Raw genomic sequence first — 17322 nt, 5'->3', positions numbered from 1 at the left:
CATGCTGCATCCTAGTTACCTCAGGGGCAAAGCTGTGCAGAATCCTAGACAGGAGATTGTGCAAATGTATTTATCATTGGCTTTGGGAAATTCACGTGAGTTGGAAGAAGTCGCTGGGAGGCAAATTAAAGAGGAGAGAATGTGGCCCAAGGTGCAAAGATAAGAGTTTAAGAGACAATGGGAACATTTGAAAGACAGCCAGGATTGTGGATTTTATTTTCAGAATGAGAAAAAGCTATTCAGTACTTTTAAGTAAACGTACAAACTAATGTGTATCTTCAGAAAATCGCTTTTTTTTGCCAAGTGGAGAGTGCATGTAGAGACTGATTGCAAGCGCAGAGCCTGGGAGTTTGGTTTTGGGGCCGCTTCTAGAGTCTAGACTGCAGATGGAGGAGAGACCGAACTTGGTGGTCTGGGCAGTGAGGGAAAGGGAGAAATCAAAGATGACTTACTCCCCAGCTTGAAGAGATGATGTGAGTCTTCACTGAGGTGAGGAAGTCGGGTCAGGAGATGGGAACATAGCTGGGGGAGAAAACTAGACTTTGACTTAAGGGACTCAACCAAGTATCCTTCTTAGTCATGTAGACTCTAGCTAGAAGCCAGTTTGAATCCTGATCCTGCCATGTGTTAAATTTGCTAACCTTGAGTTTATCACTTATCTCTGTGTGCCTTAGTTTCCTCCTGAAGGAACTAATCGAAGTATCTACCTACTTAATGGGATTGTGGGTGAAACTACATGCAAAGTGCTAAGCAAGCACTTCAGCAGCACATATACCAATATTGGACCAATATAGCCAAGATTAGCATGGCTCCTGAGCCAAGAGGACATGCAAATTCCTCATGAAGGTACCATATTAAAAGAAAAAAGAAAAGGAAACAAAGTGCTCGGAATGGGGGTCTGTCCCATAGTTAAGAACTCGGTACATTTCACTGTCATTTAGCTCCGTTGGGATTGAAACATATTAGCTGTCCTAAAGTGGAGGACATCAGCTCCAAAGGCATTTGTATTAAGGAGAGAGGAAAGAGAAAATGGAAGGAGTCCCAGGACAAGCTCTGGAGGGGCCCCAACTGTAAGGTCAGGAGGAGGAGCCATAGCAATAGGTGGCAAATAAACGAAAAACAGGAGTCACTTGTTTCATAGCAAGGGTTAAGAAGTCAGGGGCATTATACTGTCCTGGAGCTTGGGACTTTGCCAGAGACATGACTTATGCTATAATATTTATTCCCTTAATTCTGAATAACTCCATTACTCTTAGGAATTCTTCCAGTTCCATTAATATTAAAATAATCTCTCTGCTTTCCTTCTTTCTGAGTTTAAAGACGATATAAACTACATATGAAACATTTGATTGATATTTAAAAATAAATTCTCTTGTGCTGTTTCCAGGAGGAGGATTCCCCTTCTGAGGTAATTGAGGTTAGAAAAATAAGTTTTAAATGAGACCACTGTGGTTCTATCTGGATCAAATGATAACACTGCATGTCTTATTCTAACTGGGGGAGAGTAAGCTGGGGAATGACTATGTGACAGGATAAGCTTAATTTAGCTGCCTTCAAAGGCTTGCTGGTGCTTAAGACTTTAAAATAGTAATTGTTTTGTGATGTCCTGGATATTCCAGTGCATTTGATGTTTCTCTTGTGTTTCATATGTCTGAAAAGATTAAAAGAATAGTTTGTAATTACTTTTAAGATGATCATTTAAATCACCCAGTTACGAAGGTACGGAAGAGTAGATGTTCATTTGAGTGAATCTATTTTTGAAACTTCTTCCCTCTTACATTTCCTTTCCATATGTTTTGATCTCTTTTAATAAGCTTGTAGGTCAGAGGTCACTGCAGTGGACAAGCCTTTAAATATTTAATTCATGTGGATAGAATTGAGTAGTCCTTGAGACTGGTACAATCAATTGTTTTAATCTTTGCTAGAAAATGATGCAAGTTAATATAGCAATTTTATGTTACTATCTTTTTGAATGATGGCAGCTATTTGAAGACTTTATCCAGGAAGAGCAGGAATTTATCTCACTTTCCCATGTGCTCTTTTCCTAAAATGATCTGGTAGAAGGAAACCTATTTCCTGTTTACATCAAAGTGGGATAAAGAAAAAAAATAAAGGAAATTCTCCTCACTTTTAAATCTAGTCCTTTAAAAAAAATGAAATCCAACAATAAATCTAGCCCTTTACCATTTCTAATACAGGAATAGTGGCAATATAGTTATAGTGGTAATTTATAAATACTTTTTTTTTATTTACGACAAATTGACTAGGCTCGAAATGGTAAGAAACTGACATAGGTTGGAGACTAATGAAACATAACTCAGTGAAGTATGGGATTCGAGATTAGATTCTGGAACAGAATAAGGACATGAAGGGGAAACAGTGGACCTATCGGTGAAATGCAAATAAAATCTGTAGTTAGTGTATAGTTTAACAACATTGTAGCAGTGCTGACTTCTTGGGATTATTATTATTATTATTTTTTTTTTGGTACTAGGGATTGAACTCAAGGGCTCTTAACCATTGAGCCATGTCCCCAGCCCTTTTTTATATTTTATTAGAGACAGGGTCTCACTGAGTTGCTTAGGACCTCACTAAGTTGCTGAGGCTAGCTTTGAATTTGAAATCCTCCTGCCTCAACCTCCCAAGCCACTGGGAGTACAGGGGTGCCCCATTGCACCTGGTGACTTCTTGTTTTGATCATTATACTAGCGTTAAAAAAAAAATTAACATTAGAGGAAGCATGGAGCACGGTATATATGAGATCTCTTCTGTGTTTGCAACTTTTATATGTGTCTGAAATGACTTCAGAACAAAAGGTTAAAGGAAAAAATCATTTGGCCTACTGACTTAGAAGACCAAAGAATAAAATTGAGAAGGTGTGAATGTGTGGCATATTGTATTACACACTCAGAACTTTCTGAGAATAGACTCAGGATTTTATTTGCGAGATTTTAATGATGTGGCAGTCAACCGTAACAGCAAGGGTCAGAACTATACTCACAATACCAGGCAGCAGATTGTCCAAATTAATGTCTGATTGCTTTTGCATCAGATTTGTCTTTCCAGTCAAACTTATTCCCTGGGTCAACCAACTGGTCTGAAAAAGGAAATGGCCAGAAAAGTAATCAAGAATTGTTGGTTAACCTTATGGAAAATGGTCTCTTGATTTAAGATAAAGACACCATTACATTTATTGGAAATAGGTTGGTCTTTTTAATAAATGGTTCTGAGTGAAATCAATAGGAAATACCTTACAAAAGAAGATAAGATACCCATATGTCCACTAAGCATATGAACTGTTCTCCATGTTATTCATTATAAAGAAGGATGAAAATTACAACCACATAGTGAATCACCACACCCATTCAAAGTGGCAGGCAGGCATTATTAATTGAGATGACCATACCCCTGTTGGTGTGGATGTGGAACAAGTGGAATTCTCAAACTGCTGCTGGGAATATGAATTGCGCAACCACTTTGGGAAAACTAAAACTAAATATACACCAACCCGATGACCTTGTAATTCGACTCCTTGATATATGCCCTACAGAAATGGGTGCTTGGACTGGGGTTTTGGCCCAGTGGTAGAGTGCTTGCCTAGCTTCTCGATTCTCAGCACCACATATAAATAAAGAAATAAAAGATATATCAACATCCTAAAAAAATATTTTAAAAAATGAAATGAGTGCTCATGTGCTTTTTTTTAAAATATTTTTTTAGTTGTCAGTGGACCTCTATTTTATTTACATATGGTGCTGATAACCGAACACATGCCTCACATACGTTAGACAAGCACTCTCCTACTGAGCTGCCACCCCAGCCCTGCTCATGTGCATTTTAAGCTTTGTATAAACATGACTTTATTCATAATAACCGAAAACTGGAAACAGCCCATATTTCTGCCAATGGTAGAATGGTCAGAAATGCAGTGGTGAGAGATGAAACAATACAGGCAGAATGGGTGATGGAAATTCATCATATTCTTCTAATATGTTTGAAAGTGTTGATGATTAAGAACTCAGAAATAAGGCTGGGGATATAGCTCAGTTGGTAGAGTGCTTGCCTTGCAAGCACAAGGCCCTGGGTTCAATCCCTAGCACCGCAAAAAAAAAAAAAAAAAAAAAGAACTCAGAAATAGTGTGTGAGCATGTGCCTGTGCAAGGTGTGTGTGTGGGGGGGGGAGAGGGGATGATTCTTCTGAGCAGAACTGGGGCTTTCCCTGTACCTTGCTCTGGCATGGGGGAAGGGCCCCAGGCTTCCTACCTGCTCTTTTCACACGGATTCCAACAGCCTTCAAGAAAGACAATTAATGGCAGCAGAAGCTGAGCTAAGGTAACCATCCCAGCCCTTTGTTCTATTCCATCCACTCTACCATTGTTCCATCCTTCATCTGTTGTTCATCTTTTAAATCACGTGATTTAACAGGGCACGTACTCTGCACCTTGACTGTATTCCACTGCTCTTTTTCTTGACGTTTCTAAAGATAATTCAATAAATGTTTATTTTCCAGGAAACTTTTTGTAAAGGTGTGTTAGGTATAAGAAGAGCACTAGGGATGGTGGAGTCCTTTGTATAATCACACCTATTATTCCCAGAACTCAAGGAAGGACAAGAGGTTGTAGTTACTGGGGCTGGGAGTAAGAGAGTCACCTGGAGTTAACATCTTCATAAGGGGCAGAGACATTTGTACTAGGGCCACAGTCAACCCAGGGTGACCTCAGCAGGGGACAGTCTGACTTTTCTTCCATCTGATCTTCTAGATGAGCTCAACTTGGCCAATTGCACCCAAAACCAGAGGACAAAGAGGGCCCCATCGTAACCTCCTGGTAACCTCCCATGGTCAGAGAGTGGATTTGAAAAGGCAGATTGAAGGCCTCCTGCAGTCATTCACATGCTTAATCTTGGGTGTTCTACTTCACCAGCCTTTTAACTTGGTGCCAATTTTCTTGCTTTACCTAGAAGAACCCTACTTAAGAAAGAAGAAAAAGGGCTGGGTGGGGTTGTGGCTCTGGTGGAGTGCTTGCCTGGTACACGTGAGCCACTGGGTTCGATCCTCAGCAGCACATAATAAGTAAGTTAAAAAAAAAAAAAAAAAACTTTGCTAAATATCTTAAACTCTTAAAATACATGGAGCCCACAGAATCTGCTTGGTTTGAGGTCGTGCGATTGCCCTTGCTTGCGCAGGAACGGAGTAACCCAGGTGCCCAGTGTCCCTCCTGTGTTTCCCCTCACCTGCTGCTTCTCTGATTCATTTTATTGTTGTTGTTTACATTTTAAAAATTTTGAAATCAGTACTTCATTTATCATTTAGCATGGATTTAATGTGAGAACCGTTTGCTATCCCCCTCCACTTTTTTTTTGTTTTGTATTAGGGATCGAACTCAGGGGCACTTAACTACTGAGCCACCTCTCCAGCCCACCCCTTTTTTAATTTTAATTTTATTATTTTATTTTTTGTGATGCTGGGAATTGAACCAGGGGCCTTGTGCATGCAAGGCAAGCACTCTACCAACTGAGCTATATCCCCCCCCTTTAAAAAAATTTTTTTTAGATGTAGGCAGACCTTTATTTTTTTATTCATATGTGGTGCTGAGAATCAAACCCAGTGCCTCACACATGCTAGGCAAGTGCTCTACCACTGAACCACAACCCCAGCCCTTTTTTATATTTTATTGGAGACAAGAGTCTCTCTCTGAGTTGCGTAGGACCTTGCTAAGTTACTGAGGCTGACTTTGAACTTGTGATCATACTGCCTCAGCCTCCTGAGTCGCAGGGATTATAGGCATGTGCCACTGCCAGGAGCCCACACTTTATGTTGAGAAACTTGAAACCTTTCAGAAAAGTTGCACATACAGTGAACACCAGTATTTTTCATTAACAATTTGGAGTTCCTTGGTTTTTTCTAAAATTATCTTATTAAATATTGAGTAGGTACAAAACAATATTATAAAATATTTATAAAATACACCAAATCATCATACTATACTTGTGTACCTGGCAGTTTGTTTTAAAAAACTGAATTTTACCTTAACTTTCAGAGTCTTGTCTGCCCCTTCTTGATTCCACGTTTCCTGTGTCCAGAGAACCACTCTTCAAGGCATTCATTCCTTTGTTCTTTGTAGATAACCACATGCGTTTTTATCTGGAATTGATCTATTCTTTAACTCTCACAGCTTGAACTTTGGAGAGTATTTACATAGCATATGCATTCTCCCACGACTTGTTGTTTCTGTTTTACTGTGTCAAAGATCATTTAGGCTCTTGTTAAAAGTGGTGAAGAAGACTTATTCAAGAGGGACTACTGCAGTGAGGTTTTGCCCAGAGTAAGAGAGATCCAGCCCAACTCCCATTCCTGCAAAGATTGGTGGAGATTTATAGCTAAGGAGCAGGGTGGGGGTCAGTGGATGGAAAATTACTGAGAGGAATTGTTGGTAGACTGACTCAGCAGGATTCTTTTTGAAAGCAGGCCAGAGTGATAAAGAGATTAAGGTTAAGAGTGTGATCAGATATTGAGGGTGATGGGTGCCAAAGATGAGGGTTTGTCTAAACTGACCCTATAGGAATCTTGGTACTAATGGAGGCCTCATTGAAAAGTACTGGGAATTGAACCCAGGTCCTTGCACATGCTAGGTACTCTACCACTGAGCTACATCCCCAGCCTCATTTTTTAAATGAAAAGTACTGGGAATTGAACCCAGGTCCTTGCACATGCTAGGTACTCTACCACTGAGCTACATCCCCAGCCTCATTTTTTAAAATTTTATTTTGAGACGGGTCTCCCTAAGTTGCCCAGGCTGGCTTCAAACTTGAGATCCTCCTGTTACAGAGCTGGGGCCTTCTGGGAAACTGAGGAAGTACAAAGACCCCCCTCTTCAAACCTCAGTTCTTGTGATTAAGTTAGAGAGATTTTAGACACGTCCAGAGTAGCAAGAATGAGTTTATTGAAGGGATAGGAAAAGGGAAAGGGGACAGTCAAGGAAGAGAGTGGGTCCTCTCAGAGGAGAGAAGCCAAGTGCCTCTCCTGCCCTCAAGTTTTGTTGGGGGTCTTAAGGAAGTTTCCAGAGTCCTGCCTAGGTCCACCTCTTGACTTTTGACAGCAGGGATATCAGACTTTCAAGTACCCATTGCCATGACAATGCTAGGTTCCCTTGGCCCATGCTGAGCAGTTCTAACTGGATTCTTAATCATTTTTACAGGTTTTGTGGTTAGGAGGTGTTATTATCTTCCAGAATCTGGTCTGTGGAAAGACCAAATGTCTCCCTTCAAAGTAACGTGGGTTCTTCTTATCACGGTTATTTCCTGCCTGCATTTCCTTGAAGATAACAGGTAGTTTGCAAGTAGGAAGTGACATATCCTGTCCACTTAGGCTAGGTAGGGCTGCAGGTATATTGCTTTTTTGGCAAAGAAAGCATGTGGGTGCCAGCACAGTGGGCCCATATTATAGAATTATTCTCTTAACCTCATTTTCCCACCATCCTCATCTGTATGTCCCCTAACACTCCTGCCTCGGCTTCCCAAGTAGCTGAGATTATAGGCGTGCAGCCCTGTCCTGTCTAGATCATGCTTCTTTTTATTAAATTTATTTTCTTGAGGTCCCGTCACACAGGTTGGTTCTCCAGTGACCATAATCACAAAACAATGTAAATGTTTATTGGATTGTCTATTGTTCCATAAGCAACCTTAAGAGAATCAAGTGCATTTAATTTCTCAGTGTAATATTGGCTGGCAGGAATTGATCTCTTTATTTTAGGGAACGGTGAATTGAGAGATTCTCTGAAGTTGGTATTTAAGTACATTATTTAATAAACAAATCCTAACTTTTTATAGGTTATTTTAAATCTTCGTGTCTTATACCATGTGTGAATCTTAAAAACACGATGCTAAATGAATGAAGCCAGACACGTGAGACCACATACTGTGTGATTCATTTATATGATGCGCAGAGTAGGCAGATCCGCAGAGACAGAAAGTAAACGTAATGGGTGACAAATGCAGGCCTGGATGTAAAATAAACTATGTGATCACTGTCATGAGAATCAGTGCCTGGGAAAGGGAGAGTTCCCCTCCCCTTTCTAGTCAGCTCTTCTTCTGGAAACCTGATTAACACCAGGGACCCCTACCTTTTGGATTGTAAATAACTACCCCTAGGAATAACTACTCCCCTTTGGAGTGTAAAGGCCCCCACGAGATTTATCTCTGGGCCTTGTGAGAGGAGCCAATTCACACTCTGCTTCTATGAACATGCTTCCCACGAGAAACACAACTGCCCGACCATATATCACCATATATCATGTAGGCAGAAATTTGATGGCACGAGAGCTTCTACATGATGTGAGAAACTGGAGATGGGGGCTCAGAATTTGGAGTCTGACTGATGTCCTCTGGGCCCGCTGGCATAAAATGAAGTTCTCCCACTCTGACTCAAGTGCCCTCTGCCACTTCTTGTCTGATTCCTGCAACACTGATAGTGGGCAACACAGACAAGGGGTACCGGGTGCTGGGGAGTAGGGAGTGGAAAGTGATTGATAACTGGTGTTAGGGAATTTTTTTTTTTGGGGGGGGGAGGATAAAAGTGCTCTGGTGATGGTGGTGCAACCTTGTGAATATACTAAAAAAAAAAAAAAAAGCCACTGAATTGTACATGCGAGAAGAGTGAATTTTATGGTATGTGAACTATATCTCTGTTGAAAAAATTATGAGGGAAAAAAGAGGACTTGAACAAGTACTCTATTCTGCTCATTCTTTTTTTTTAAACTTTTAAAAAATATATCTATATATTTTAGTTGTAGGTGGACACAATAACTTTGTTTTACTTTTATGTGGTGCTCTGGGTTGAACCCAGGGCCTCACGCAGGGCCTCACGTGTGCTACGCAGGTGCTCCACCACTGAACCACAATTTCAGCCCTGACTTGTTCTTCCTTTTGACTGAAAATAATATGATTGCCTCTAAGCTCCCCTCCTCCCTTCATTTATCTTCTGAATTCCTCCCTCTTCCTAAGCTCCTTGAGAATAGACTCTATTCTGTTAGTTTTTGTAGCTGCTTTCTGTAGTGTTTATCCTATCTTATATCTATTGAGTATTTATGAAATAAATTTTGGGTTTAAGCATAAAACTATAAATAAGCACATTACAAGAAAATCCTCTTCTTGTGTAGTACAAAACAAAAAGTCACCACACAAGCAAAAGAAGCATGTTAGATTATTCCTTCTGTTTTAGAGCAATAGAATTAGTGCCTTGTTATTCTTCTCCAAGCTTTCAGCCTTAGAGTGTAGGACCCCTTAGCATAGTTTTGGAACTCTGGGTGTTCCGTTTGCCCCTGTGGGATCAAGGTCTTTGTATTTTGCTCAGAGTAGTTACATACTATTATGAACTCAGCTGAAAATAGTTGTTCTCTATACTTCATGGGGTGACAGTATACCCTCAATACTGTTCGTTTTCATGTACTGCAGTGCCAGAAATGTGATGAAATTAGAGGAAATCTATGTGGAAGATTGGTTTCTGACTAGACAAAATGTGTGAGAATAAATTAGCTAGTTTGCAAGCTAGCTATGAGTTTTATGAGAAGTAAACAAATCTGAGATATTACAGAAAGTAGAGTCAGAAATAGAATATTTGAACAGAGGCATTTGAGGTAACTTGTATAAACCTTTTCTCTTTTCAAGGATAATTGAGTATCAGGAAACATTTTCTCATTACGCCTTTTGTGACCTGTGGTATAACTTTGGTAGAATTCTTTTTGGATTAGAACTGCATTACTAAGGCAGGAACAATGTGTTATCTGTGTGCTCTGATGTCGGGCTGGACTGGCTACTGTGCAAAGTATAAGTAAAGGACACTCCTGTGGGTGGCCAGAACTATTATCAATTGCAAAGACCCCTGTATTTTTTCTTTTTGCGGTGCTGGGGATTGAACCCGGGGCCTTACTGCTTGCAAGGCAATCACTCTACCCACTGAGCTATATCCCCAGCCCAAGACCCCTGTATTATCAGGATTGTTTCCTTATTTGCCTTTACATCATTACAGAGAATGAATTTTAATTCCTCCTATTTACTATGTATACTATACATTCTTTCAGAGTGGTGAGCAGGTACTGTAGATTGCTTGGAGATAGAATGTATTATCTGTTTTATCTGCTCTGTGTTTTTGATTGATACTTTAGGTCTACCTAAGCTATTGTACACACTTGGTATATATTCAGTCTGTGCAGTGTGGTTGACAAAATCATTTATACATAGAATTTTGAGACTTTCTTCACATTAGTAACATTATTATGATAAATACCCTTTTATTGCTGGGTGCTGTGGTACAGGCCTATAATCCCAGTTACTTGCGAGGCTGAAGCAGGAGGATCACAAGTTTGAGGTCAGCTTCAGCAGCTTAGTGAGGCCCTAAGCAACTGAGGGAGACCCTGTCTCAAAACAAAAGAGGAGAAGACAAGGGATGGGGATGTGGCGCAGTGATAGAATGCTTCTGGGTTCAGTCTCCAGTACAAAAAAAAGAGCGTCTTATCGAGAGTGGTAATCAGATACTTGATGACTTTTATTTATGCCTTTTAAATTTCTCTGGGTTTTATAGTCTTTGAAAAAAGATTTTGCATGTTAAATGCACTCAAGTGTATTCTCCCTATTAACCCACAATGATACTATGAGGCATACGTGAAGTTTTCTTGTAGGACTATCTTCCCTTCCAAAAGTAAAATGTAAACATTAGAGTTACAAAATAAACTAAAAGCTTGTGTACATCTTCAAGGAAATCAGACTCTTAAGTAGCGAGTACTACTGATTGTCCTCTGTTTTCATCACTTTTTTTTTTTTTGGTACTGGGGCTTGAACTCAGGGGCACTCAACCACCGAGCCACACCCCCAGCCCTATTTTGTATTTTATTTAGGAATAGGGTCTCACTGAGTTGCTTAGCACCTCGCTGTTGCTGAGGCTGGCGTTGAACTCAAGATCCTCCTGCCTCAGCCTCCTAAACTGCTGGGATTACAGGTGTGCGCCACTGTGCCTGATTTTTCTTCTTTTTGAGAATTACCTCTTCACCTTTTTTTGTTTTTGGTATTGGGAATTGAACTCAGGGGCACTTTACCGCTGAGCTACATCTCTAACCCTTTTTATTGTGCATTTTGAGATAGGATTTTATTAAGTTGTCCAGGTTGTTCTTGAACTTGGGCTCATCCTGCCTCAGCCTTCCAAGTTAACTGGAATTACAGTGTGTGTACCTCTATGCTGGCCAGAACCTTAACTTTCTTAAGGCCTTTGTTGCCATATCTTCATTTCTGGCCTAGAAAGTACTTCGTAAACCTCCTTCTTAAAATTTCTCACCTGAAGCGAGGATACAGAGGATGCCTCTAACACTAGAATGTTTTGCATTAGAGAAAAACCTAGAGGACTTGGCAGCCCAGGTTGGTCGTTGGTCAGTGTTCATAGCTTAAGTAGAAGCAGCATGGTGTGGTATGATAAGGTAGAAAGAACCAGAGATTTGAAATCGTAACAGAATTAGTCATAGCTTATCCTTTTGATGCAAACACTATCTCAGTTATATAACCTCTGAGCCCTAGTTCTATAATCTGTTCAGTAGGAACAATAACATCTACCTCAGTCAAGAAGATTAAAACATTTGTGAAAATGCCTTCAAAACTGTCAAGCAGGGTTTTGTGCTCTCAGCCAGATGATGACCCCATATATTGTCCTTAGAAACTTAGTTTTGCCAGGCTTCTCATCAGAATTGCCTAAAGATAGGGACCTTGTAAATGTTCATGTAGTACCTATTACGATGTATCATTCTAGATTAGCACTGTTCAATAGGAATATAATATGACCTCATACATAATAATAAATTTTCTGCTGGCCACCCTGAGAAAGACAAACAGGTGAGATTAATTTAATTGTTTTATTTATTTATTTATTTATTTATTTATTTATTTATTTTCACCATACTACTACTGGATTAGAGTTTATTAAGTAGGGAGGGAGGGCAGCGCAAATAGACATATGCTACACCCAAACCATCAACTCTGGGATTTCTGGGGGGGAAAAAAATAATCTGTCGATCACACAATTGGCCACTTCCTCTCCAAACATAGGGGTTTGGGGCCTGTGGAGGCGATGAGGGAATGAGTCTCTTGGCAGGGCTGGTGGTTGCTCCTGGGGTTTGGAATGATCTTCCGCAGAGCTTTCACGAGCTGGCAGTGGAATCAGGGTCGAGACTTAATAGCCGATGCAGCTAAACCCAACAAGATAGCTGCGACGGTGAAGCCCTGGGCGGCGATCCGGGTACGCATCATGAGCTGTGAGCGCTGGCTATGGCCTCGATGGAAGCAGTAGAGGCCGCAGGAGAGGGCGGCCGCTGTGCCCAGGCAGCCTATGGGTACCATTGGGTTTTCACGAGTCTTGCGAAGGAAGTTTTCCTTGAAGCCTTCCGGATTGCTGTAAACACTGGGGCTAAAGCCCTCAATGACTGGGGGCTTCGATGGTTCAAAGGGTGTCTCCGGAGTCACAGGGCTAGGAGTTGCCATGTCTGGGGCAACAGAGGTAGGAGATACTCCGGACGTTAAACTCCGCCTCCTCTAATTGTTTTATTTTTAACTCCGTACATAAAAATATAATCATGTAATCAGTGTAAAAATTACTTAGCATAATTTTATTTCTTTGTGGTGCCCGGGATTGAACCCAGGGCCTTGTGCATGCAAGGCAAGCACTCTACCAACTAAGCTATATCCCCAACCCATGTAAAAATTACTTATGAAATATTTTTCATTCTTTTTCTTTGTACCAAGTCCTTGAAATCTGGAGTGTATGTTAATCTCATAACACATGTAGGTTCAGATTAACCTCTTTTCAAGTGTTCAATTCCCACGTGTAGCTAATGGCTGCTAGAGTGGGCATTGCCCACCTGGAGGGTATGGTTATAATGGTGGACATGGTTCTTTTCATTAGGAAGGTTACTTCAAAGGGAAGCAGATATCACACTAGTGACAAATAGAAATAAGATAATGGTGAGTGTGCTCTAAAGATGATATCACAGTAACGTGATAGTGACTGGAGGGCTGTCTTAACTAGAGAATTCAGGGAAGCTCTCTGCAGTGTAGATATCGGAGCTGAGACCTGAATGATTAAAAAGGGGGTGCTGATGATGCGGAAATACAACCGAGCAGCTTCTAGTCGGTGCGAACTGCAAATGATAATGCGATCTTGTGTTTAACAAACCAAACGGTGTGACTGGGTTATAGTGAGCAAGAAAGATGAGGTAAAAGTAGAGAGGTAGGCACACTATAGAATCAAGGCCATGAAAAGAAATTGAGATTTTAAGTGAATTAGCAAGCTATGGAAAATTTTAATTTGAGTCATGAGGCACTCAAGTTTATAAAATACAAGTTAGACATCTATGTGACTATAAAAGAACACCTAACTCATTATATACATAGTTCAGTGGACCAAAAAAACAGATTTTTTTTGATATCTGTAACCTATATCTCTTTCTCGTTTTTTAAATCTTGTATCTACCTTCATTTATAATTCAGGGAGAACATCATTGTCACTTTATTTACCTCTTTTAGCTATCATCTACTTGTTAAAACAAACCTGGTGGTTTGTTTTGCATAAAGTTGTTACTTGTGATTGGTTTATAAACAAAATACCTTGGAGGAGAGACTCCAGTGTTTGAACAGTGGATTTGCTACTAATTGTCTTGACTCTTTGACAGACATGTGCATCGCTATCGCAGTTTCTCTCCTCATGATCCTGATATGTGCAATGGCGACTTACGGAGCATACAAGGTCAGTAGCCGTAAGAAGATGCTGGGCCTTTTTCTCTGTCTCTTGCATGTGTAATCTCTGTATTTAGCCATAGTAAGTGTGAAGTAATTATTCCCAGTTTTCTTTTTCAGAATTTTTGGAAGTTTAGATCTTTCACTGATATCATATGTTACTAGGAAATCCAATAAAACCAATATTATAATCACAGACTTATTTGCAGAGTCGTGTTTTTTAGCTACTTCCATTTGGCATGCCAGTTGCTCTCATGACCTGATTTAATGAATTCTACCATGTCCCTTTAGATTAAAAAAATTTCTTTGAACTCAAGAAAATAATGTTTTGTCACTCCAAGTGTATTAATGTGCTATTTTCTCTTACATTTAGCAACATGCTGCCTGGATCATCCCGTTCTTCTGTTACCAGATCTTTGATTTTGCCCTGAACACCTTGGTTGCAGTCACTGTGCTTGTTTATCCAAACTCCATTCAGGAATATATACGCCAGCTGGTACGTGGCCCTCCCAATGACTATTTCTTGTCCTGAGAGAAACCTGGTTAAGTAAGAGACATAGGATTATAGAGATGGGCTTACATACATTCATTTGTGGAGTCTTAGCTTGCATTTGAATGACTAATTTTTTTTTTTTTTTTGGTGCTAGTATTGGGATTTGAACCCAGGGTTGCTCTATCACAGAGCTACATTACCAGCTCCCCGCAGCCCCCTTATTTTTGAGACAGGATCTCACTAAGTTGCTAAGACTGGCCTCCAAATTGTGATTGTTCTGCCTCAGCATCCCACACTGCTGGGATTACAGGCATGCTCAACCATGCCTGGTCTGATCAGAGATTTTTAAATGTAATCTTAAAAAGACTTTTGGGGGCCTGGGGAGATAACTCAGTTGGTAGAGTGCTTGCCTTGCAAACACAAGGCCCTGGTTTTGATCCCCAGCACCGCAAAAAAAAAAAAAGTTTTGGTTTCTTAAGATACCTTTTGTGAAATTAAAAATCTCCCTGAGCTTGAGGGAGATAAGTTGGTGGCATTGGTAGTGGCATTTGATGAACCTACCTAAATTACAGTCTAATTGCTGATAATTCTGTTTTGTGAAATAACCGTTTGCTTAGATATGAACAAAGCGTAGCTTTTTGCCTCTGCTGTTGTATGCGAGAACTGGAACTCTGCTGTATACTGTTTCCTAAACTTATTAGATCATAAAACATATAACAGAGGTTGGAATGTATGTTCATTCACATCTTAAAACCTTTGCTTTTTAAATTGTGAATTTGTCTTAAAATTTAATTTCTTCAAAATCTTGGAATATTTTAAAGGTGAGAATATTCATTCTTAGGGTTTTTTTTTTTTTTTTTTTTTTTAGGTAGTGTCTGAGCACTGGGTAAGGAGCAGAGTTCTTATGAGATGGAAGAGATAAGTCTGGGGGATGTGATGTGAAAATTGGGAACCAAAAAGTTCAGGGGAAATGAGAGCAGTGGAGCAGCGGGTAGGCTGGAGGGAAGAAAGGAGGAAATGAGGCAAGAGAAGTTTGTGATCTGTTGTTGTTGTTGTTGTTGTTTTTTAATATATATTTAGTTGTAGATGGTCACAATACCTTTATATTATTTATTTACGTGGTGCTGAGGATAGAACCCAATGCCTCATGCATATTAGGCGAGCGCTCTACCGCTGAACCCCAGCCCCAGCCCCACTCAGGAGGGTCTTAAACTTGCAATCCTCCCATCACCCTCCCAAGTTGTTGGGATTCCAGGCATGCACCACCATGCTCAGCCCAAGTTTGTGATCCTGATGACAGTCATGCCCCAGTCCCATAACTGGTACCCAGCAGACATAGCACAAAGAGCACCTAGTGTTTTGCTTCTTAAAAGTACATTGTCAGGCCAGGGGTATGGCTTAGTTCTAGAATATGTGTAAGGCCTTGGGTTAGATCCCTATCACCACAAAAAATTTAAATAAAAATAAAATATAATTTTAAAAGAGGCTCTCCTTTGTCATTTGCTGTGGCTGCCATTCTTACTAGTAATAGCTTTGTTTTAGAAAACAGGTCCATGTTCTGGTATAGCATGCTAGTTGTATTATAGCTGAGTAGTCCTGCATAAGGGGTTATAATAGAATTAGCAGGGTGTAGAGTTACCTTGGTGTTGAAGGATTTTTTTTTTTTTTTAAACTCTGTGATGATGACTTCTGGTTCTGGGCTACCAAAATCATCCTGAAGAGAGGAAGAAAGGCCATCTTAGAATGATCTGGCATGGGAGGAGTTGGGACAGGATGGTGATGGTGATGGAGACACGAAGATGAACTATATGCCAGCCCTGAGACATTTGAGTAGTAGATCTTGTGCTGCATTCTGTATGCTACAGAGATTTAATAAGGAGCATAAAGCCTAAAATGCAAGGCAAGCATGTAGAATGCTCAGAATCTACCTCGACTTCCTTTTGAGCTCTATATTGTTTTGTCACTCCCTCCTGGTTTGTTTTTTAGAGCTGATAGTAATTAAAATATCAGTTAAAAGCCATCCAACATTTACTTTTATTTGTAATTACAACTAATGCAAGTGAATATCTTCTCTATGTTCTACTTAAAGATTAGTCTAGGCTGAAGGAGTGAGGCCTACATGTTATCAGCAATGCCTTAAAGACAGTAATGAATGGCAGCGTTGAAGTTCCTCTGATAATGGAGGCTCTGTTGACAGATTGAGATAGAGTGAGTCCAGAGAGGCTGTTATCTGAGAAGTCTGGAGGCAAGCCCCCCACTTAATTCTAATGCCTGTTCAGTTTATTTATGTGGAGTCCTGTCAAACATAGTTGAAATAAGTTATGCGTATCTTTTTATAGATCCTAACTGTAGAAACCAGGTCCATTTTTCTGGGGGAAGTGTGTCAAAATTTTGTGGAAGAGATCCCATGCTTCTTTAATTCATTCCTGTAATTAAACCACAGAAACAATATGATTTCTTGTTGGTCTTGTGAACAACACTATGTTATTCTTACCCTTTAAGATCACTACTACAATTGGGCGAGGTGGTGCACACCTGTAATCCCAGCAATTTGGGAGACTGAGGCAGGAGGATTGCAAGTTCAAAACAGACTCAGCAATTTAGTAAGACCCTGTCTCAAAATAAAAAGGGGGGGCCGAGGCTGCAGCTCAGGAGTTAAGTACCCCTAGGCTCAATCCCAAGTACCAAAAAAAAAAAAAAGAAAAGAAAAGAAAAGAAAAACATCACTACTACAAAAAAAATCTCTTTCTGTGAATGATCTCAATGAATGACTTTGATTTTATTTCCTAGATTTTTCCCAGAGTGAAAGATCTGAAAACCATTACATGCTGTTCACCCTGAGCAATAGGAGCCAGGCACATAACTCTCAGGGCTTCTCTGTGTACCTATTTGAAACTTCCTCATTGTCTCAGAGCACTGCTCATGGGAAATCCAAACATACGGTATTGGGTGGTAAAGAGATGAAAGGCGGGGTGGCTCGCAGCGCTCCTTCCCCATGTCCTCACCCAGGCTGTCACCAGGAGGGTGCATGTGTTCTGGAGGAGTCCAGTCCCCTGCTCCTG

At 40.3% G+C, this 17322-nt stretch overlaps 2 protein-coding genes and 1 non-coding gene across 3 annotated transcripts in view; 2 read left to right on the top strand and 1 right to left on the bottom strand.

Moving 5' to 3' along the window:
* Positions 1-17322, top strand: part of Laptm4b (lysosomal protein transmembrane 4 beta) — a 64322-nt gene that overhangs the window by 22588 nt on the left and 24412 nt on the right. The window contains exons 3-4 of the mRNA XM_047552976.1: positions 13704-13777; positions 14141-14263. Coding sequence (XP_047408932.1) covers positions 13704-13777; positions 14141-14263 — 197 coding nt within the window. The remainder of the gene's footprint in view (positions 1-13703; positions 13778-14140; positions 14264-17322) is intronic.
* Positions 755-857, top strand: LOC124968545 (U6 spliceosomal RNA). Its single transcript, XR_007105761.1, has one exon. It is a non-coding gene; the product is annotated as a U6 spliceosomal RNA (small nuclear RNA).
* LOC124984880 (HIG1 domain family member 2A-like) lies at positions 12111-12549 on the bottom strand. The gene has a single exon (XM_047552988.1). It carries the CDS (start codon positions 12514-12516, stop codon positions 12196-12198), a length of 321 nt encoding a protein of 106 aa, XP_047408944.1. The 5' UTR covers positions 12517-12549; the 3' UTR covers positions 12111-12195.

Source organism: Sciurus carolinensis, chromosome 1 (assembly GCF_902686445.1).
Source record: "Sciurus carolinensis chromosome 1, mSciCar1.2, whole genome shotgun sequence".
Taxonomy (NCBI): Eukaryota; Metazoa; Chordata; class Mammalia; order Rodentia; family Sciuridae; genus Sciurus; species Sciurus carolinensis.
This window is presented reverse-complemented; position numbering and strand designations above follow the sequence as displayed.